Raw genomic sequence first — 22,629 nt, forward strand, 5'->3', positions numbered from 1 at the left:
TGCCACCAGCCAACTTTCATCCTGTGGTACTCTGCGACTGTGGCACAGTTTACATTTTCATCAGTTCAGTGGCATGCCCTTACATCACCACTTTGCTTCTCGTATTAAAAGAGCAGCATGGATGCTTCATTGGGAATTATTTACTGAATTCTTGGCAAAGTCTGGAACATCCAGCTCCAAAAATTCGGTTGTAAAAAGTGATGTAACATTTTATTTGTATCAGCAAAGTTTAGGATTGTTTTTTCAATTTGAAAAATGTAGTGATAGGTGTCACTGATGATTTGATTTAATGCATTGAATCATGGGTGGCACAGTGACAAAGTGGTTAGCACTGCTGCCTCTCAGCACCAGGGACCTGGGTTCGAATCCCAGCTTGGATCACTGTCTATGTGGTTTGCATGTTCCCTCCGTTTGTACATGGGTTTCTTCTGGGTGCTCTGGTTTCCTCCCACAGTCAAAAGACGTGCAGGTTAGGTGAATTGACCATGCTAAATTACCCTTAAGTGTCCAAAGGTTAGGTGGGGTTATGGGGATAGGGCAGGGGAGTGGGCCTCGATAGGGTGTTCTTTCACAGGGTTGATGTGGACTCAATGGGTCGATGCGCAGCAGGGACTCTACAAAATTCTATTCTTCTATGAACGTTTTAAAAAATTCTTTTGGAGGTTGGCCACCCAGACTGTACAAAAAGATGGATGACCTTGAGATGAGAGTTCTGCTCACTTTGAAATACTGAAAAATATTCTCATAAGGAGGAATTTTTTCTCTTGAGTGTAGTGAATCTGTGGAATTTTTTACTACAGAGAGCTGGAGCGAGGCTGGGTCCTTAAGTATGTTGAAGGCTGAGATGACATTTTTTTAATCGGTAAGGGAACCAAGGGTTATGGGGATAAGGCGGGAAAGTGGAGTTGAGGATGATCATGTCAGGTCAGTCATCGTCTCTCTGAATGGCGGAGCAGATTCGACGGGCCGAACGCCCGCTTCTGGCCCCACCTCTCATGGTCTTCCACACGACTGCAGTCTAATATAACATCAAACAAAAGTAAAGGAAAAATACATAATCAAGTTGCTTAGAGTAAGATAATGTACTGTTCTGAACAGTAATTTTGAATTCATCTGAATTCGGTACAAATTTTGATTTATGTCATGTCACGAAATTATCTTTTACCGGGCTCACATGGGACTGGACCATGATATTCTGAAGAGAAGTGACCTTAGCTTGACGATGAAGTGACAAAAAATATATATTTTTGCCGGCGCACTGGGTAACGCGTGCCCGGTTGCCGCTGCGCTGGCAGAGAGGAGTGGGCGAGGGCGGCCGTTGGCGGGACAGGCGGTGCTGCAGAGGAGCCGAGCCCCCTCCCTCCCTCCCAGCAACGGCTGGAATCGCGCGCGCCAGAGAGCGCGCGCGGCGGGCGGGCGCGTGTCAGTGGCAAAGTCAAATCAGAGCACATCTGGTACCGTCCTGAGCGGGGGAGGAGGAGGAGGGAAGCTCGGGGTCCTGCCAAGGGGAACACTAGCCAGCCCGCCCAGCTCTCGGACGGGCGGCCAGCGAAGCCGCTCTCGCAGTCGGCATCGTGCGAGCGCCATGCCCGCAAAGCCGCCGGCAGCTGGGCATCTGGCCGGCCACCGCGACCGAGCTGCGCCTCACAGGCTCCATCGGCGTTGCGAGTGAGTGACCCACCCACCCAGGTGGCCCGAGCGCCTGGAAAGTTTCAGGATTGGGCGGCGGGCGCAGGAAATTCCATGGAGCAGCTGCCATTTGGGGACCGAGAGCGTTAAGTCCCGGGAATCAAGGGATGGCCCATCGGAAATCCGCGAGGCACCAGCTGAGGAGGTCTTTCAGCGAGCATCTGAAGGACTCCACCGCCAAAGCTTGGGATTTATTGTGGAAAAATGTCAGGGAACGCCGCTTGGCAGGTCAGTGCCCCTCTCCCAAAAAAACTCGAAACTTGGAGTTTCAGGGGGAGGGTGGAGGGTAATATTTATCTAACTTGCTGCATCTTCCAGGTTTCTAAATGAATTATTTCATTCCACAGTCGGGTTCCTCCCGCAGGAGCTGGCAGAATGGGGAGCTTGCAGATAAAAGGAGAGTGTTCGGAAGTTTGAATGAGAGTAGAGCTGGAGAAGATGAGTTGTTGCAACATGCGATGTGCAAACACTCGGCAGCTCCCACGGCTGTCACATTCCTGGAAACGGGAATGCAATCGATTATTTTACGCAACAAGTTTGCCAAATGATGCTCGGAATGGACAGGATATACCATGGGGGGGGGGGGGGGGGGGTCGAGGAGATCTTGCAGATGTTTTGGCTCTGCCATCATAATTGACATTTCTTTTCCTAACGGTAGAATTGGATGTTTTTTTTATTGTTGGACAGCCGGTCCTCTGGTAAACTGGTCTCCAGCTGTGAATCAATACTTACAATGTCCTGTGCTTTAAACAACAATGTTAAGACAGCGCTGTATAATTGGTGCTCGGTCTTTCACAGAGAGGATGTGTAAACACAGCTTCTCCGTGTTCAGTGTGTTGGCCCCAGCACCCCCTCCCACACTAACCTGAAGATTTTGTTCCCGAGATTGCTGCTTCAGACTTGAGCAGAAAAAAATGGAGCAATTAGCAGCAGCCAGTCGCTGTGACAGTGACTCAGCTGGTATTTCCTCGTGGAACTGCTTCTGCATCCTGCGCGCTGAGTCCAGATGCTTATTTCAATATCATCTCATTACTGGTTTGTGCAAAAGCAAATACTAGGATGACAACCAGTGCAAATCCATAGATTTTAATAATAGCCAGCTGTCATCTAAACTTGTGGAGTCTGTGTTGTGAAAAATTTCAAAGCTGGACTGGGCTGCTTGCCATTAGTGTCTAGCCATCTTACTGTAAAGACTTCACTAGGTCAGATCACGCTGGATAATCTAGGAGTGACTTTGGACCAGCAACTGTTTACTTTTATTTACAAAGAAAATCCCACGGACCATGAGAATTCTCTGTAACTGCAGTGTTTCCCAGGCATGTATGGAGCCAGTTAATTACAGCATTATAAAAAGCAATTATTTGACTTATTATTTATTTATATAAATTATATTATATGTTTGTGTTCCATTTTCATCCAGTTTAATTATTTATATACATGCAACATTTTTAAAATCTTGCTGCTATCTTGGATGATGTTTCGAAAGAGAAGACATTGCACCAATTTTGAACCTACAGATGTAAATTCCTAAACCTCCCTAATTGCGCTATAAAATATCTGCAGTGAGTAACTGAACCATAGACACCAAGAAGCTCTGATCACTGAGTTCATTTGTGTCACGGAGTCATAGCTCGGAACTTTCTGGCCATTCATGCCAGCGGGGTCTTCCGGTCCCGCTGGCAGCGCACCCCTGCCTTGGGTTTCATAATAGCGAGGAGTGCATTCAACAGAAATCCCATTGACAACATTGGGTCCAGAAGATCCTGCCGCTGACCCATGGTGGGCTGCCTCTTCCATGGTGGGTTACGTGAAAAATCCCAACCAAAAGTTTTAGAGTACAGAAAGAGGTCCTTTGGCCCATTATGTCTGCGCTGGCCACCAAGCACCTATCTATTCTTATCCCATTTTCCAGCACTTGGTCCATAGTCTTGTATACTGTGCATTTCAAGTGTTCAGCTAAGCGCTTCTTAAATGTTGTAAGGACTTCTGCCTCAACCAGCCTTTCAGCCAGTGAGTTCCAGATTCCCACCATCCTCTGGATGAAAACTCTTTTCCTCAAATCACCTCTAAATCTCCTGCCTGTGATTTTAAATCTATTCCCACTAGTTATTAACCTCTACTAAGGGGCAAAGTTCCTTCCTATCTACTCTATCTATGTCCCTCATAATTCTGTACAACTCAATCAGAAACCCTCAGCCTTCTCTGCTCTAAGGAAACAATCCCAGCCTCTCTTCACACCTGAAATGCTCCAACCCAGGCAACATCCTGGTGAATCTCCTCTGCACTCCTTCTAGTGTAATCATATCCTTCCTATAGTGTGGCAACAAGAACTGCACACTACTCTAGCTATGGCCTAACAAGTGTTTTATTCAGTACCATGATAGCCTCCCTGCTCTTGTATTCTATGCTTTGACTGATAACAGCAAGTATTTCATATGCCTTCTTAACCACCTTTTCTACAGCAGCTCAAGAAGGCAACTCGCCACCACTAGGGATGGGCAATAACTGCTGGCCTAACCAGTGATGTCCACATCCTGTAAATTAGTTTTTTAAAAACTTGTCCTTCTGCCTCCAGAGATCTTTGAGCATGCACCCTGTGGTCCTCTGTACTTCCTAGCACCTGAGTGTTCATTGTGTATTCTCTTGGATTGGACTGGATTTGTTTCTTGTCACGTGCACCGAGCACAGTGAAAAGTATTTTTCTGATTTCAACAGGTCATTAAGTACATGGGAAGAAAAAGGAATAAAAGAAAATACATAATAGGGCAACACAAGATATACAATGTAACTACATAAGCACTGGCATTGGATGAAGCATACAGGGTGTAGTGTTAATGAGGTCAGTTCATAAGAGGGTCATTTAGGAGTCTGGTGACAGTGAGGAAGAAGCTGTTTTTGAGTCTGTTCGTGCGTGTTCTCAGACTTCTGTATCTCCTGCCTGATGGAAGAAGTTGGAAGAGTGAGTAAGCCGGGTGGGAGGGATCTTTGATTATGCTGCCCGCTTTCCCCAGGCAGCGGGAGGTGTAGATGGAATCAATGGATGGGAGGCAGGTTTGTGTGATGGACTGGGCGGTATTCCTTGTTGGTGCTCCCAACCATCTTCAGCTGCTTCACCAATGAACTCCCTTCCATCATAAGGTCAAGAGTGGGGGATGTTTGCGGATGGCTGCACAATGTTCAGCACCATTCGCACTCCTCAGGTTATGAAGCAGTCCCTGTCCAAATGCAGCAAGACCTGGGCAATATAACAATAATAATCTTTAATGTCAAAAGTAGGCTTACATTAACACTACCAAGGAATTAACTGTGAAAAGTCCCTAGTCGCCACATTCCAGCGCATATTCGGGTATACAGAGAGAGAATTTATAATGTCCAAATTACCGGACAGCATGTCTTTCGGGACTTGTGGGAGGAAACCAGAACATCCGGAGGAAACCCACACAGACACGGTGAGAACGTGCAAACTCTGCACAGACAGTGACCCAAGCCGGGAATCGTACCGGGGACCCTGGAACTGTGAAGCATCAGGACTACCCACTGTGCTACCATGCTGCCCTATATCCATGCTTGGGCTGACAAGTGGCAAGTTACATTCACGCCACACAAGTGCCAAACAATGACCATCTCCTACAAGAGAAGATCTAACCACCACCCCTTGACATTCAATGGCATTACCATTGCTGAATCCCCCACAATCAACATCCTGGGGGTTACCATTGATCAGAAACTGAACTGCATTAGCCATATTAATACTATGGCTACCAGGGCAGGTCAAAGGCTAGGAATCCTACAGCGAGTAATTCACCTCCAGCCAGTCCAGCATTAACAAAGCAGCTCCAATACACTCAAGAAACTCAACACTATCCAGGACAAAGCAGCCCGCTTGATTGCTCCCCCTTCCACAAACATTCAAACCCTCCACCACCAACGAACAGTGGCAGCGATGTGTACATCTACAAGATGCACTGCAGTAACTCACCAAGGTTCCTCAGACAGCACCTTCCAAACCCACGTCCACAACCAACTAGAAGGACAAGAGCAGCAGATACCTGGGAACCCAACCACCTGGAGGCTCCCCTCCAAGTCACTCACCACCCTGATTTGGAAATATATCTCCGTTCCTTCACTGTCGCCGGGACAAAATCAACTCCCTCCCTAACAGCACAGTGGGGGTACCGACACCTCAAAGACTGCAGCAGTTCAAGAAGACAACTCACCACCACCTTCTGAAGGCAACTATGGATGGGCAGTAAATGCTGGCCTCACCAGCGATGCCCACATCCCGTAAAAACAAATTTTTAAAAATGCATCGCTGTTACACTTTTCAGAGTGTTCAATTTAATTTGCCACTGTCCTGTCCATCTGACCAGCCCGTTTATATCTCCCTGTAATCAGAGGCTTTCCTCACTATTTACCACACCACCAATTTTCATGTATTTGTGAAATATTGATCATAACACACCCCCCCCCCCCCCCCCCCCCCCCCCCCCATATTCATGTCTAGATCATTAATGTACACTGCAAACAGCAAGGGACCCAGCACCAATCCTTTGCGGTACACCCATCGACACAGGCTTTCAGTCACAATAATAATAATCTTTATTAGTGTCACAAGTCAGCTTACATTAACACTGCAATGAAGTTACTGTGAAAATTACCTTTGACCATCACGCTCAGTCTCCTGCCACAAGCTAATTTTGGATCAAATTTGCCAAATTGCCCTGGATCCCATGGACTCTTTCCCACCTTGATCAGTCTCCCATGCAGGACCTTGACAAAAGCTTTACTGAAGGCCATGTAGACGACATGAACTGCACTACCCTTACCCTCATACCTCATCACGTCCCCAAAAAATCAATCAAATTTGTTAGACATGATCTCCCCCTGACCAAGTCACACTGATGATCCTTGATTAATGCTTGCATCTTCAAGTAGAGATTAATTCTGTACCTGAGAGTTTTTTCCTATAATTACCCTACCACTGATGTCAACCAGGGAAGAAGAAGCATGATCAATTCAATTACATGACTATTCCCACATCAGTCCGTTCATGCACTAAAGTATTCATATGCCAACACTGCTTTCCCTAGAATTGATGCAACAACAATTTGCAGTTATATAATGCATTGAATGTAGGTCTTGAGGAGCATCTTAAAGGAGGAGAAGGTAGAAAGGCCAGAGTTTTAGAGAGGAAATTCTAGAGCTTAGGGTCAAGACATTGAAGGCATGACCACCAGTGATCAAGGTTAGGGAAACCAGGGTGTCCAAGATCAGAAATGGAGGAACGCCAAAATTGTTAGGCTCCAGGAAATTGCAGAGATGGGTAGGGGCAAGTTCATCAAGAGATTTGAACATGAGAATTTTAAAACTAAGACAGAGCTGAACTGGGAGTCAATGAGCAGAGGGATGATGGCTTAGTAGATTTGATGTGAGAGCAGTGCAACGTCATCAGTATAACTGGTTTCAGCCAACTCCAATTGTTACAGTGCATGGTCCAATGGCAAGCCACTGTTCACAGTATAAAGGACTACATTCTGCTTAAAGGTTCTATTCATAACAAAGTTTCCTGTGTTTATAGATGGTAATGATATTGCTCCTTCCCCCTCCCAATACACCAAAGAAAGCAAGGCAGATGACTACTGTGCTGTTTCAAGTAACTCTCTACAAGATTGTTAGTGTGAGAAGATATTTTACAAACAGAAAGCAATGTGAAATAAATTTTTGCTGTATGTGTGTGTGTAATGAATCTTAAAAAGTGTGGGAACAGCTTGTGTGGAATGAAATGCTCTTCTTTAAGAAGTTTCTTTGTCCTTATTCCAAATTGTCGTCACAACCATCTCATTGGAGCAGTTAGCTGCTATAGTTGTTATTCAAGCATGGATTGAGTGATGCAAATCTTTTAAATGGCAAACAGGTTTATTTACGGTCAGCGTATGAGCAGTATCAGTGACAAGAATCGGAACAGGGAAGCATTGAAGTAGCATGTAAATGACAAATTTCAGACATTTTGGAATAGCTTGTGTGGAATGAAATGCTCATCTTTAAGAAGTTACATGTTTCTTTGTCCTTATTCCAAATTGTCATCACAACCATCTCATTGGAGCGGCCGTAACAAAAAACCCGAGTCCCGCCGGCGCAGTCCATGTGTGGGCTTTCTGTGGTGAATGTGTAACCACTATAATTCACACTGTACATTACTGTGTCCCTGTGGGCTCCATCTGCGAGCCGTTGCACGGCTCTACCCACAGGGGGAGATGAGGAGCATGTACAGAGCTCCTCCCTCGGCTCCACCCCCTTCTGGAAGTATAAGTGCTGCGGTCCTGCGAGTCCGCCTTCAGTTCAGCATAGTTGCAGGCAGGCTCAGTTGTAAGCCGATTAAAGCCACAGTTTACTTCAGCTCATGTCTCTGAATGAATTGATGGTCGCATCACTTACCCTGCGGGACTTCGGCGTGGAAGGGTCCGGAAGCGGCCTGTGGGGGAGGAGGCGGGGTCTGACCCCGCTGGCGGGGGGGGGGGGGGGCTCACCTGTGGCCTGGCCCGCGATCGGGGCCCACCAATTGGCGGGCCGGCCTCTTGGGCTGGGGGCCTCCTTTCTTCCACGCCGGTCCCTGTAGCCCCACACCATGTTGCGTCGGGGAAGGCGCGGAGAAGGGAGCCACTGCGTATGGTGCCGGTGCCACTGCGCATGCGTGGACCCTACGGTGCTCAGTTGACGCCAGGATCGGCAACTGGAACTGCGTGGGTCACTCCAGTGCCATGCTAGCCCCCTGTAGGGGCCAGAATTGCTGATCCTGAGGCCATGTTGATGCCGTCGGGAAACAATGGCGTTTACGACGACGTCAACACTTAGCCTCAGGATCAGAGAATCCCGCCCTTAATCTTTCCTACATTTTAAAAATTAGGCAGTTTGGTAGCTTAGTTAGCTGGATGGCTGGTTCATGATGTAGAATAATGCCAACAGAGTGGGTTCAATTCTAGTACTGACTCATGTTATTCCTGAAGGACCCGCCTTCTTCACCTTGCTCCTCGCCTGAGATATGGTGACCCTTGGATTAAATCAATACCAGTCAGTACTCTCTCTGAAAAGGGAGAGCAGCCTATAGTCCTCTTGGGACTGTGGCAACATTTGCATTTTAAAAATAAGGAGCAACTTTAGTTTTCTAAAATCAGAGGAGTCCATGGGACTTAAAATGTGAAAGAACTAATTAGCCCAATTTCCCACTCCCTTGAGCACAAGCACAAAAATGGACCACAAGGCCTGATAACATTGAAATGCGATTCAAGATCACAGACAAAAACTAATGTAAAAATTGGCCTCTTCCCCACCTAAGAGCTATCACATTGTTACAATGTAGCATGCTCCTCTAGTAAATCACTATTAGTCACATCTATACCTTATAAAATAATCTGTATTTTCCAAACTATCCTCATTTACCTTTTTCAAGCATTAAAACAATGTGATTTGGGTCACCCCTTGTTGATTATAACAGACTAACACAAAGATGTTTATGTCTATGGACAGCACAGTGGTTAGCACAGTTGCTTCACAACGCCAGGGTCCCAGGTTCAATTCCCGGCTTGGGTCACTGTCTGTGCCGAGTCTGCACGTTCTCCCTGTGTCTGCCTGGGTTTTCTCAGGGTGCTCCGGTTTCCTCCCACAAGTCCCAAAAGACGTGATGTTGGGTGAATTGGACATTCTGAATTCTCCCTCAACGCACCCAACGCCGGAATGTGGCGACTAGGGGCTTTTCACAGTAACGTCTTTGCAGTGTTCATGTAAGCCTACTTGTGACAATAATAAAGATTAATGAATGTCCAAGATTTAATTATCATTCTTTGGCGATTTGGGCAACACGGTAGCACAAGTGGATAACACTGTGGCTTCACAACGCCAGGGTCCCAGGTTCGATTCCCCGCAGGGTCACTGTCTGTGTGGAGTCTGCACATTCTCCCCGTGTCTGCATGGGTTTCCTCCGAGTGCTCCGGTTTCCTCCCACAGTCCAAAGACATGCAGGTTAGGTGGATTGGCCATGATAAATTGCCCTTAGTGACCAAAAAGGTTAGGAGGAGTTATTAAGTTACAGGGATAGGGTGGAAGTGAGGGCTTAAGTGGGTCGGTACAGACTCGATGGGCCGAATGACCTCCTTCTGTACTGTTTGTTCTATGCTCTTAACTGATGTCAGAATCAGACACTGCATGTGCCTCAGTGTACCTGGGACTAGGGAGGGGGGAAATCCACCCCTGAAAATATAGGTGTATTAGAAGAAGATTTGGAACAATTTATACAGACAACAGTAGAAAAAGAATTAGCCATGAACTAGAAGAAGTCAAGGTGGAAAATTCTTCAGGCCAAGATGGCATGCACTCTTGGCTATTGAAAACCTCCTTGAATCCATAACCCAAGATAACATTAGTAAACATGTATGCGTCAAAAACAGCCAGATGGAATTGTTCCAGGAAAGTAGCACATTACACATTTAACAAATTGTTTTTGAAGAGGTGACCATTTGGAATTCTATATGGAATGCTGTAGGTAGAGTGCCTGTGGATTCCAATGTTGTTTGATCAGATGTCTCACAGGAGGCCTGTTAGGTGTACGTACAAAAGAAAATGCAGAAGCATGAATACAAAGTTAGTTGACAGATAAGAAAGAAATAAATACTTGCATTTATATGGTGCTTTTCACAACCATTTGATTGCAACCACTGACGTACTTTTTGAAACTTGATCACTGTTGTCATGTAGGAAGGAAACACGGCAGCCAATTTGCAATCAGCAACTGAAAGTGACCAGATAATCTATTTTTTATGACTGCAGGATTAACATTGGCCAGGACACCAGCGATAATCTCCCCTCCTCTTCTTCAAAATAGTGCCAGGGATCTTTTGCATCCAGCCAAGCAGATAGACAGGGCCTCAGTTTAACATCTTGGTAAATGAGTGTTGCTTGGACTGGCAAGTGCCTCAGAGGTTGATACTGGGTCCACTTTGTTTTTGTATATAGATAACTTTGAATTGGGTTTTATGTATACAATCTTGAAATGTACCAAAGACACAAAAGTAAAAAGTTTGGCAAAAAGAGAGGAGGACTGGATAAGTTTCAGGACTGTCCTCAGATTAGTGCAATGCGTACACGAGGGCCGGGATTCTCCCCTACCCGGCGGGGAGGGGGTTCCGGCGTGTCGGAGTGGCGTGAACCACTCTCGGGCCTCCCCAAAGGTGCGGAATTCTCTGCACCTTTAGGGGCCAAGCCCTCACATTGAGGGGCTGGGCCCGCACCAGAGTGGTTCCTACTCCGCCGGCTGGCGTGAACGGCCTTTGGCGCCACGCCAGCCGGGGCCAAAAGGACTTAGCCGGCCGGCGTAAGTCCACTCATGCGCCGGAGCATCAGCGGCTGCTGACGTCATACCGGCGCATGCGCAGGGGAGGGGGTCTCTTCCGCCTCCGCCATGGTGAAGACCATGGCGAAGGCGGAAGAAAAAGAGTGTCCCCACAGCACCGGCCCGCCTGCCGATCGGTGGGCCCCGATCGCGGGCCAGGCCACCGTGGGGGCACCCCCTGGGGTCAGATGAACTTATATATAACAATGGTTAAGGTACAGTTAGAATAGTTTGTATTGTTTTAGGTACCCCTTCATAGAGAGGACATTAAATCAAAAAGGCGATACCTTATAAAAATTATAAAGATGAGTTTTGAGATGCAGGGCCCATTTTGTGCAATAGAGAAGGCGAAGAGCAGATTTAAAATTATGAAATGCTCTGACAGAGTGGGGTAGACTATTTCAACTGCGTACGGAATTCGTGACTCGGTTTAAAATTATCCCTTTTTTTAAAAAAGGAAGAGAGATTTCTTTATACAGAGTGTTGTGGGAGAATTAGACTGTTTTGCTACAGGGAATTGGTTGATGCATACTATTGTCTTTAAGGAAAAACTAGATAAGTATTTGAAGCTGAGAAAGATATGAGGCTTTGGAGAGAGTTCAGAGCAATGTGAAAAACAAAGAAGCAGCGCTTGCCATGATGGACATGAAAAAGCAATACAGAACCAGCATGTAAGGTGCTTTTCTCCTTGGTGGGTCTGGATTTTTGAAGGCTCCATGACCCTTTAAATGTGGTAGGTGGGACCTGGATGCCTGTAGGGGAAATGGGACAATATGTAAGATCATTAGAATATAAGAAATAGGAGCAGGAGTAGGCCATTTGACGTCGAGGAAACTCAGTCTTTAATAAAATCATGGCTGATCCAATTGTAGCCATGATTCCATTTTCCTGTTTGCTCCCATAACACTTGCCTCCCATGTCAACCAGAAATCTGTCTAACTCAGACATGAATATATTCAATGACCCAGCCTCCAGAACTCGTGGGAAGGAGAATTTAAAACACAGAGAAGAATATCCTCCTCATCGGCATCTTAAATGGCAGATGCCTAATCTTTAATGGGTGTCCCATTGTTCCAGATTGTCCCACAAGAGTATCTCTGAGCATCTACCCTGTCAAGTGCCCTCAGATCTTTTACATTTCATAATAACATTTTTTAAACTCCAGTGAGCACAGACCCAACCTGCTCAACCTTTCCTCAGAAGACAAACCTTTCATCTGAGGAAATAGCCCAGTGAACCTTCTCTGTACTGCTTCTATTGCAAGAATGTCGGGCGCAATTCTCCGCACTCACGACGGTGCGGAGAATAGCGGGGGTCGTAAATTCTTACGGCCACGCTAGTCCGACGCCCTCCCGCTATTCTTCCCCCACCCCCCCACGCCCGACTTCCGACACGAATCACTGCCGCCGTTTTTTTACGGCGAGCAGCGATTCTCAGCTGGCCGATGGGCCGAAGTCCAAGCCCTTTACGGCTGTTTTTACGAACGGCAAACACACCTGGTCTGGCCGTTCGTAAAAACGGCCGTAAAGTCCCGATCTTGGCAACCATGGCACCGATTGGCACGGCAGTACCACGGCCGTGCCAAGGGTGCCATGGGCCCGCGATCGGTGGGCACCGATCGCGGGCAGCGGGTCCGATTCCCGCGCACTCTTTGTCCTTCCGCCGCCCCGCTGTATCAATTCGCGGGGCGGCTGAGGGGCATCCCGGCCCGCGCATGCGCGGGTTTCGCGCAAATGCGCGATGACGTCATCCGTGCATGCGCGGGTTGGAGTCTTCCAATCCGCGCATGCGCGGCTGACGTCATGCGACGCGTCAGCCGTCGCAAACTCTGGCAAGCGGGCTTAACGAAATTCATTAAGCCCGCGATGCCGGAGTTCATGGCCGCGGCATACTAGCCCCGACCGGGGACCCGAATCGGTTCCCGGTCGGGGAGGGGGAGGCTGGCGTCAAACCCGCCTGGTTTTGACGCCAGCCTTACGATTTCTCCCTGTCTGGGAGAATCGCGCCCGTCCTTCCTTAAGTAAGATGATCAAAACTGCACACAGTCTTTGGTGTACCAGGAAGTGTGGTGGATTCAAGAGTGAGCCTGCAGGCCTTGGAGGTTCAACCAAAACGTAGAGCTTTCTTTAGAAGATGTTGACACTGCAAGCTGTGTAGTTAACCTGCCCATTTACTCACACAAATGGCCGTTGCAATCATTCTCAGGAAGTGCCCTTGTTCAATTACATAGAACATAGAACAGTACAGCACAGAACAGGCCCACCTACAGAACAGGCGGAGTAGGAACCACTCTGGTGCGGGCCTAGCCCCTCAATGTGAGGGCTTGGCTCCTAAAGGTGCAGAGAATTCCGCACCTTTGGGGAGGCCCGAGAGTGAACAATTACAAGGCTGCTTGTGAGAAAATACTAAAAACACTATGAATATGCAACATTTCCTCCCCCTTTAAACCAAAGGTCCCTGACACACAAAAATAGTATAACATTAACAATCAATTAGCCACATGAACAATCGATCACCAGCAACAGTCAATGTGTCAGACATTCTGGAGGTCGTTGCTCTGTGTGGTTGTTGTCGAACCTCTGCCGTCTGCTTTTTAGTACTTGCTGCAACCTCTGGTGTCTTTGGTTTGATGTAAACGTCGTCAGTGGTTACCTTAACCAGGGGCGATGTAGTGATCTGAGGTTGATATGTTTTATTCGCAATTAAGGTGCTGTTTTCCCCAATTGGTCCAGTTAGTGTCAGGTTCTGTCTCTAGCTGATTAGATCTTGTCACCAAAAGGTGTCTGCATGCCTTCTCCATATTACATCATCTCGGGTTTTTACGATGTGGGAGTCCGGCCCTGTGTGCGTTCAGATGATGGTAGGAATCGACTTTTCACTTGTCTGAAAGTTTTGACCCTAGCAAAATTTTTCACCTTGTTCTTCTGCCACATGACCTGATCCTGTTGCTTTTTCTCAACAACTTCTTTTGTCTTCGGTGGTTTCAGCAAATCGAATGATGTGCATAATTGACGTTTAACCACTAGCAACGCCGGAGAAACTTGGGTTGTTGAGTGCGAAGTATTCTTGTACATGAGCAGGAATTGACTCAAACATTTAGACAATGAACTTTGTTCTCTGGTTACCTTTACTCATCTGTGCAAAATTTTCTGCCAACCCATTTGTGGCAGGGCGACAAGGAGTGAACTGGATGTGTTGAATGCCGTTCTCCTTCAAGTAGTTTATGAGCTGTTGAGATATGAACTGAGGCCCATCATCACTCACCAGTTGTTCAGGGTAACCGATTCTGTTGAATATTTCACCCAAATTCTCAATTGTTTTCTCCGATGGCAACTTGATGGCAATTTGAGGCCATTTCGAATGAGTATTGACTAGAATGAGAAACATGTGCCTTACCAACAGCACGGTGTAACCAACATGTACCCATTTCCAAACTCTTCTGGACATTACCATGGCTGCAAGGGGGCTAATGGTGGTAGGTTCACGGTAGCACAGTGGTTAACACGGTTGCTTCACAGTGCCAGGGTTCCAGGTTCGATTCCCGGCTTGGGTCACTGTCTGCGGAGTCTGCACAATCTCCTTGTGTCTGTGTGGGTTTCCTCTGGGTCCTCTGGTTCTCTTCCACAAGTCCCGAAAGACATGCTGTTAGGTAATTTGGACATTCTGAATTCTCCCTCTGTGTACCCGAACAGGTGCCGGAGTGTGGCGACTCGGTGCTTTTCACAGTAACTTCATTGCAGTGTTAATGTAAGCCTAGTTGTGACAATAATAATTATTATTATTAACAGCCATCTGGGATGAACAAAATGTACCCCGAAAGTGTTTTGAGTGGGAGATCTGTAACATTCCTCTTCAAAATTCAGACTAGCTTCATGTTAGCCCCCATACAATTTACAATCTATCTGACAATGGCTATTGACTTTATCAAAGATCAACTGCCCTCTGATGTGGCCGCTGAAATAGGCTCCTGCGGCGATTCTCTCCGGGCGACCAGCTGAACCCCCGCCTGCGTGGTTCCAATCTGGTACCATCTGGCGGGAGGTCGGATGACCTGGTGGGGGTGTTCTTACTCCAGCGGGGGGGGGGGGGGGGCTCCACGCCCGCGATCGGGGGCTTCCGATAGGCCGGCGGCCGCGATCCTAAGGGTGCCTACCTCCTTCTGCGCGCCCCGCTGTAAAGTCCCCGACATGTTTATCCACGCCGCGCAGAGACGGCCGTCGCACGCATGCATGGACCCATGCCGGCCGTGCAGGGCCTCCTTTCGGCGCCGGACCAGTGCACAGCACTCCACCGCCATGCTAGCCCCTGAACACCAGTGATTTGCTGCGTCAGGAGGCCTGGTGACGCCGGCATACACCACTCTGGTGTTTATGCTGGCGTCAACACTTGGTTGGGATTTCTGAGAATCCCGGCCATGATCTTCAGTTTTCGAATGCTACAGTATTGTTGCTCATTCTTCAACAGATTTTCAAGCCACTCTTGATCGCTTCAGTTATACATAGAAGAAACTCGGCCTGTCCTTGAATGTTGCCAAAACAAAACTCATATCAACCCTGACAGCATCAGAGGGCAGCACGGTAGCACAGTGGTTGTCACAGTTGCTTCACAGCTCCAGGGTCCCAGGTTCGATTCCCGGCTTGGGTCACTGTCTGTGCAGAGTCTGCACGTTCTCCCCATTGAGACAATGCGGCAGCAGGGAAGGAAAGAAAAGGAAGCAAATCTGTCACTCCAGATCCCTCTACTTGGTGGGATGGCCTGTCTCATGTGCCCAAAGAAAATCGGCCTGTTAAGTCACATGAAACCTGTGGCAAAAATTTACAACCCTCAGCAAGCGTCGTCCTTGAATTGATGAGCAGCCAATAACGGCTCTGGATGTGGTTCCACCAGTGCTCTCTACAACTGTAACAAGTCTTCCCTACATCCCTCTTGTAATAAAGGCAAACATCCCATTTGCCTTTCTTGCTGCCTGCTTTACCTGTATGCTGACCTTTTGTGATTCATGTACAGGGTCACCTAGATCCCTATGTACTGAAGCATTATGTCTTCTCTCACCATTTAAATAATTAACTTTTTTATTTTTCTTGCCAAAGTGGACAACTTTACATTTTCCCATAATATACTCCATCTGCTAAATGTTTGACCATTGACTTGACCTATCTATATTTCTTTGCAGCCTGTTTGTATCCTCCTCACAACTTGGTTTCCTACCTTTTTTGTATCATCAACAAATTTGACTAATAAACAGTATTTTCATCAAACTCTACAAAATATAGATTGTAAATAGTTGAGGTGCCAGTACTGATCCCTGTGACAATGCACAGTTTGCCATCCTGAAGATGACCCATTTAATCACACTCTACTGTTAATTAGCCAATCCTCTATCCATGCTAATACATTACTTCAACTGTACTGATCTTAACTTACATAGTAACCTTTTATGAGGCACCTTATCAAATGATTTTGGAAATCTAAATGAACTACATATACTGATTCCCCTTTATCCATCCTGCGTGTTACTTAATAAATTTCACAAAACTATAGTTTCTTGCTTTCTGTCCAGAGAATTTTTGAAAAATACAACCACTGCATTCTTAAGACCTAAGGGTGCAGACCACCAGATCTAGGTGACTTGTTCCATTAGTTCTCCTATTGTTTTTTTTTCTTTAGTGATAGCAGTTATTTTCAGTGCCTCCCTCCCTTTTGCCTCTTGATTTTCCATTATTCTCGGGGTGCTTTTTGTGTTGTCTACTGTGAAGATGAATACAAAATACTTGTTCAAAACCTCTGCTAAGTCCTCCTTTCCCATTATTAATTCCCCAGTCTCACCCTGGGACCAATGCTGACTTTGGCTGCTCTTTTCCTTTTTATTTGTTTGGAGTAGCTTTTACTGGCAGCTTTTATATTTCTTGCTGGTTTTCTCATAGTCCAATTTCTCCCACTCTATTTTTCTTTAGTCATCCTTAGCTGACTTCTAAAACTTTCTTAATCTTCTGACCTATCACGAATCGTTCACAGTTAGATGCCCTTTTTTTCACTGGAATGCCATCCTGAACTTCCTTAGTTAGCCACAGATGTAGAGTCTTTCTTCCTCAGTGGAGTATATCTTTGTTAAAAGTTATGAAATTTTTCCTTAAATATCTGCCACAGCTTCTCCACCATCTTCCCTTTTAACTTATTTACCCTGTCCAATTCAACCAACTGTGTTTATTCCCTTGTAATTTAATTACCTTTATTTAAGTTTACAACACTAGCTATGAGCTCACATTTCTCACTCAAACTAAATGTGAAAGTTTATCATGTTATGATCAATGTTGCTTAGAGGATCCTTTGCTATGTGATATTTAATTAATCCTAACTAATTACCTTGGTGTTTCCAGAATGCATTATTCTCAAGAAACTGCCCTGAATAATTGGCCATCTAAGGGCCTGAATGGCAACAGGGCGTGAAGGTCAACCATGGTCTTTCCAGCCCAGAATTCAGTTCTGGTGAAGGGAGATGGGTGGCAGACTTCAGGTGTACCACCAACCTGCCTAAGTAAATCCTCTTCCCGCCTCCAGAAAGAGCAGGAGAGTCCACCCATAATCTATGGATATTTAAAATCCAAAAAATTCCATTGCTCACTATGCACTCCATTTTTAGATACGCTGCTGAGTTGCACCAAATTTATACATAAAGAGTCCATGAACATTTTGAAAATTAGGCCCAGTTTATAATGACTGCTTTTATAAATGCAATACAAAAATAAGAAACTGTCAGAAGAAACTCTTATTTTGCTGGTCGCTAAGGATTCATCTTTTATTTTGTAAAATATTTTTATTCTCCATTTCACATTTTCTTCAGAATTTACATCCCACCAAAAAGCAGTAAACGGTAACTAATACAAAGTCAATCCCCTTATCAACAACAACAATCCCATCCTCCCACCACCCCAAACAACGGCTCACCTGACAATATAAGCATCAAATAAAACAAACCCTCCCACGGTGGGAAAAACAAAGGAAAAAAAAAGAAAATAGAATCAGGAATTGCCTATGGTCACCATTGACCTGTAGAGTCCACTCCCCCTCCTCCCCCCTAACATTCAATGCCATCCAATCCCTGAAGGAGTACCATAAATGGCACCCATGAATTGTGAAACCACCCCCCCCCCCCCCGACTCCTCCCCTCCACTTCCTCTTACAAAACTCCTCCCCCCAACCTCTGTTCCTTCCCCCCAACTTTCCAACCCGGTTAGACTCATCGGAACCTATTCTTCACGGCTCTGATGGCCGCAGCCCCTCCCCCCATCTCACTCCCGTTCACTGGCCGGTTTAAACCGGTCAGCGTGGAGGCCCCCGCCCGGGTCTCTTTCCCCCTTGCCCGGTCCCAGGAAAATCAAGAAATCCCCTCTAGCACACAAACCCCACATACACACCCAAGCCCCAAAGAACCATCATTGCAAGTGAAAGTCCCATCTCTTCCCTTGTCCAAATATATACAACGTTGGTTCATTTAGCACATACACCAGCACGCAGTGAAAAAATACAGTTACATGAGGCTACATTGGTACATGACCATTTCTCAATTCAGTCACAGTCCTTCTGCCTTCGCAAACTCCTCCGCTGTTTCCGCGTCCTGAAATAAAAGTCCTTGGATTTGTAGGTCACCCTCAACTTAGCTGGGTATACTATGCCGCACTGCACCTTACTGATGTACAGCACCTTCTTCACCTGGCTGAAGGCAGCCCGCCTCCTCGCCAGCTCCACCATAAAGTCCTGATATTTGGGTATATATAATACCCGCTTCTGCTTTGCCCAGCACAGGACCTTCTCCTTCACACTGTACCTACGAAAACACAGAGTCACTACTCTTGGCGGCTCACTCTCCTTTGGTACAGGCCTCTACGACCGATTAGCCCGATCCAGTTCATATCGGGAGGGATCATCCCCCTCCCACAATAGCTTTGCCTACATCGTGGCAGAATACTCAGTCGGCCTTGGGCCTTCCACTCCTTTGGACAGACCCACAATCCTCCGATTCTGTCGCCTGGATCTGTTTTCCAAGTCGTCCTTTTGGCTCGCAAACCCTTGTTGATCTCTATCACTTTCCTCATCTCCTTCCCCATCGAGGTAAGTTGATCACTGTGCTGCAATAATGTCTCTTCCACTTCCTTTAGCGCCTCACCTTGCTCCCGCACCTCCGCCACTGCGCTAATACCGCCGCCCTCACCGGGGCAATCGCCTCCTCCACCAGTATTTTCAATACCGGCCCCATCTCCTTCCTCATCGCCTCCATGTGGTTTGTGAACTGCCTTTCGAGTTCCGCGGCCATCACCTTAGTCATTTCTTCAACCGTGGGCAATGCGGCCTCCCCTGGTGCCCCAACCTTCACTTTACTTGCCGTCCCCGCGGTGACCTTTCCACTCCCCAACGGACTTTCAGCCGCTTTTTCCACAACCGTTTTTTTAAACTTATTTTCAACATTTCCCTTCACTGTGCCTTCTCCCTACTTTTGCCGCCTCTGTTGCCCCTGGGACTGGGCGTTAAACCCCGAAAATGCCGTTCCCGAATGGGAGCCCTCCAATATGCGGCTGCCTCCCGCCCGCCATCATCGGAAGTTAACTAAGGATTCATCTTAATGAGAGCTTAGGGAGAAAGTTATATGAATGGCTTACAGCTATTCACAACAGGTGGAAACAAATGGCTACAAAAACAGCATTTGTTTGACATCAGAAAAATGGTGAGCTCCCTTGTACAAGATGGCCCAACATTTTGCATTTGTAATTTTTATAATGCTGGCGTTGGACTGGGTGAGCACAGTACGAAGTCTTACAACACCAGGTTAAAGTCCAACAGATCTGTTTTGAATCACAAGCTTTCGGATCAAAGCTCCTTCCTCGGGTGAGTCACTTGAGGAAGGAGCTGTGTTCCGAAAGCTAGTGATTTGAAACAAACCTGTTGAACTTTAACCTGGTGTTGCAAGACATCTTACTGTAATTTTTATAAGGCCACGAAGGAGTCCACACTGAGTACTTTAAAGAAACTTAGTTTATTTACAATAACTTTTATATACACCGCACAGTAGACCCCAACTGGGTCTGCCTTGCCAATGTCTAACTGGCCTGCTTTATATACCCTACAGCTGTACATTGTTTAGAGTACCCTCACCCCCTTAACGGGGGAGTTTGTATTCTGCAAGGTTCACGGGGAAGTTAACTGTTCCCACCCAGTAAGATACTTGCGGGTTATTACAGTAATGTAGGCAAGTCAGTGCTTACTGCTTATCATTATAACAATTGTGAACCCGATAGCAGTTTCTGACACCCACACATGTGTAGTTCCCCATAGAAATCCAGACATAGCTGGCACTGATTCTCTGTTCTTCTACAGGCTGTTCTGTTGCAGTCCTCAAAAGATGGAAATCTTCTGAAATCATTTGAATTGAACGATAGTGCTTATGTTATTGGACATTTAATTCAGAGGGCTGGATCTGCAGACATGGATTCAAATCCCACCATGGTAACAATATGGAAAATTGTTCACAAAAGACAGGACACATCTAACCCATCCAATTACTGTCTTGTTTGACTACTTTCAATTATTGGCAAACTGCTGAAAAGTGTCATCAATAGTACTATCAAGCGGCTTTGACTGTTTACCTGTTTATCAATGCTCAGTTTGGATTCCACAAGGACCACTCAGCCTTGCTTTGAACATGGACAAAGCAACTGAGGTCCATAGGTGAAATGACTCTCTATGACATCTAAGTAGCATTTGACTGAACGTGTAATCAAGTAACCTCTGTAAAATGGTGTCAGTGGAAAACATGGAGAAATTCTCTATTAGTCAAGTTATGTCTGGCACAAAGAAAGATGATTGTGGTTGTCGGAAGCTAATCATCTCACCCACAGGACATTGTTCCAGCAGTTCCTCAGGGCAGTGTCCGAGGCCCAACAATCTTCCCTCCTGCATAAGATCATAAATGGGGATGCTCGTGAATGATTACACAGTGTTTAGCTCCATTTGCAACTCCTCAAATAATTCATACACCAGCCTCACTTGGAAATATATTTCTGCTCCCTCATTGTCGCTGGGTCAGAATCCTAGAACACCCTCCCTCACCCTACTGTGGGAGTGCCTTTTATACACAACCTGCAGAGGTTCAAGAATTCGCTTCACCACCACCTCCGATGGGCAGTAAGGGATGAGCTATTCGTGCTTACCATCTTATTAACTAAAGTAATTGGCATGGCCTTCTACTGCAAAAATCATTGAAAAAGTTACACCTTGTAAGTAGATTTTTAACAATGTACGAAGTTTCTCATTACCACAGAACAACTTATTTGGCTCTGACGATACAAAGCAAGGTGGATTGAGACTGCAAAGAGACATAAATAACTTGGGCTGGATTTAATGGCTGTGGTGGTAGCCCAGAAAGCCTGGAGCACACCCTACCATGGCCATTTTTGGAAGTCCCGACAAAATCTAATGGCAGTCGGGTAGTTAATTTCCTACCATCAGGGCTTCCATCCCTTTAAGGATGGAAGTCCTGCCTCCAAGAGCTGTGGGCAAATCAAAAGGCCAGCTTGTCTTCAGTTCCAGTAACACCACTAAAAATGGCAGCCACTGCTGAGACTGCAGTAGGCCCAGACCAGCTAGCATGGAGGAGGCCCTGGAATCAAGATGAACTTGTAGAGCATGCCGGGGCCTATGAGACACGCCTATGAGCAGGTTGTGGTGGGGGGGTTGGCAGTCAGTCCATCTTGAGGCAAGCAGTTTTGCCTGTTAAGTGAGTGGGCAACAGATGTGAGGAATTGTGAAGTTATTCCCTTCGGAATAGAGAGGTTGAATATTTTTTTAAAGGCGTGAGACTTTTATATGCTGCTGCTCGGACATACTGGGTTTTACTTGTCCAAGGAAGACAAAAGATAACACTCAGTTACAGCAAGTAATTAGGAAAACAAGTAACATGTTACCATTTATCACAAAGGGGCTAGAGTAGAAGAATAAAGAAGTCTTGTTACAATTGTATAGGGCTTTAGTGAGACCACACCTGAAGTACTGTGTACAATTTTGGTCTCAATATATAAAGAAGGATATACGTGGCTCATAGTGAAGGTTCACGTGAATGGTCCTGGGATGAGAGGGTTGTCCTATGATGAGAGACTGAATAAATTGGGCCTAAACTATCGTGTTTAGAAGAATCAAAGGTAATCTCTTTGAAACATATAAATTCTTAAAGGGTTTGACAGGACAGTCACTGAGAAGTTTCAGCCCCTGGTTGGGGAATCTAGAACACATGGACAAAGCCTTTGGATACGAGATCAATCATTTAGGACTGAGATGACGATAAATTTCTTCACTCAGAGGATTGTGAATCTTGGAGTTCTTCACTAGATGTTTGTGGATGCTGTACCATTGAATATATTTAAGGCTAAGATAGACAGATGTTTGACCTCTCAGGCAGTCAAGGGATAAGGGGAGTGGGCAGGAAAGCGAACTTGAAACAGGAGATCAGCACTGATTAGATTGAATCATGGTGCAGGCTTGACAGGCCATATCATTTACTCCTGCTCATC

At 46.3% G+C, this 22,629-nt stretch overlaps 1 protein-coding gene across 2 annotated transcripts in view; it reads left to right on the plus strand.

Annotated features, from left to right (window-relative positions):
• stard13b (StAR-related lipid transfer (START) domain containing 13b) overlaps window positions 1–22,629 on the plus strand; it is a 636,160-nt gene that overhangs the window by 403,240 nt on the left and 210,291 nt on the right. The window contains exon 1 of one of the 2 annotated variants that reach the window (XM_038817806.1): window positions 1,456–1,917. The exons of the other annotated variant lie outside the window; for it this stretch is intronic. Coding sequence (XP_038673734.1) covers window positions 1,797–1,917 — 121 coding nt within the window. The 5' untranslated portion in view covers window positions 1,456–1,796. Of the gene's footprint in view, window positions 1–1,455; window positions 1,918–22,629 lie in introns of those variants that run through there. 2 annotated transcript variants of the gene reach the window in all.

Source organism: Scyliorhinus canicula, chromosome 14 (genome assembly GCF_902713615.1).
Source record: "Scyliorhinus canicula chromosome 14, sScyCan1.1, whole genome shotgun sequence".
Classification (NCBI taxonomy): Eukaryota; Metazoa; Chordata; class Chondrichthyes; order Carcharhiniformes; family Scyliorhinidae; genus Scyliorhinus; species Scyliorhinus canicula.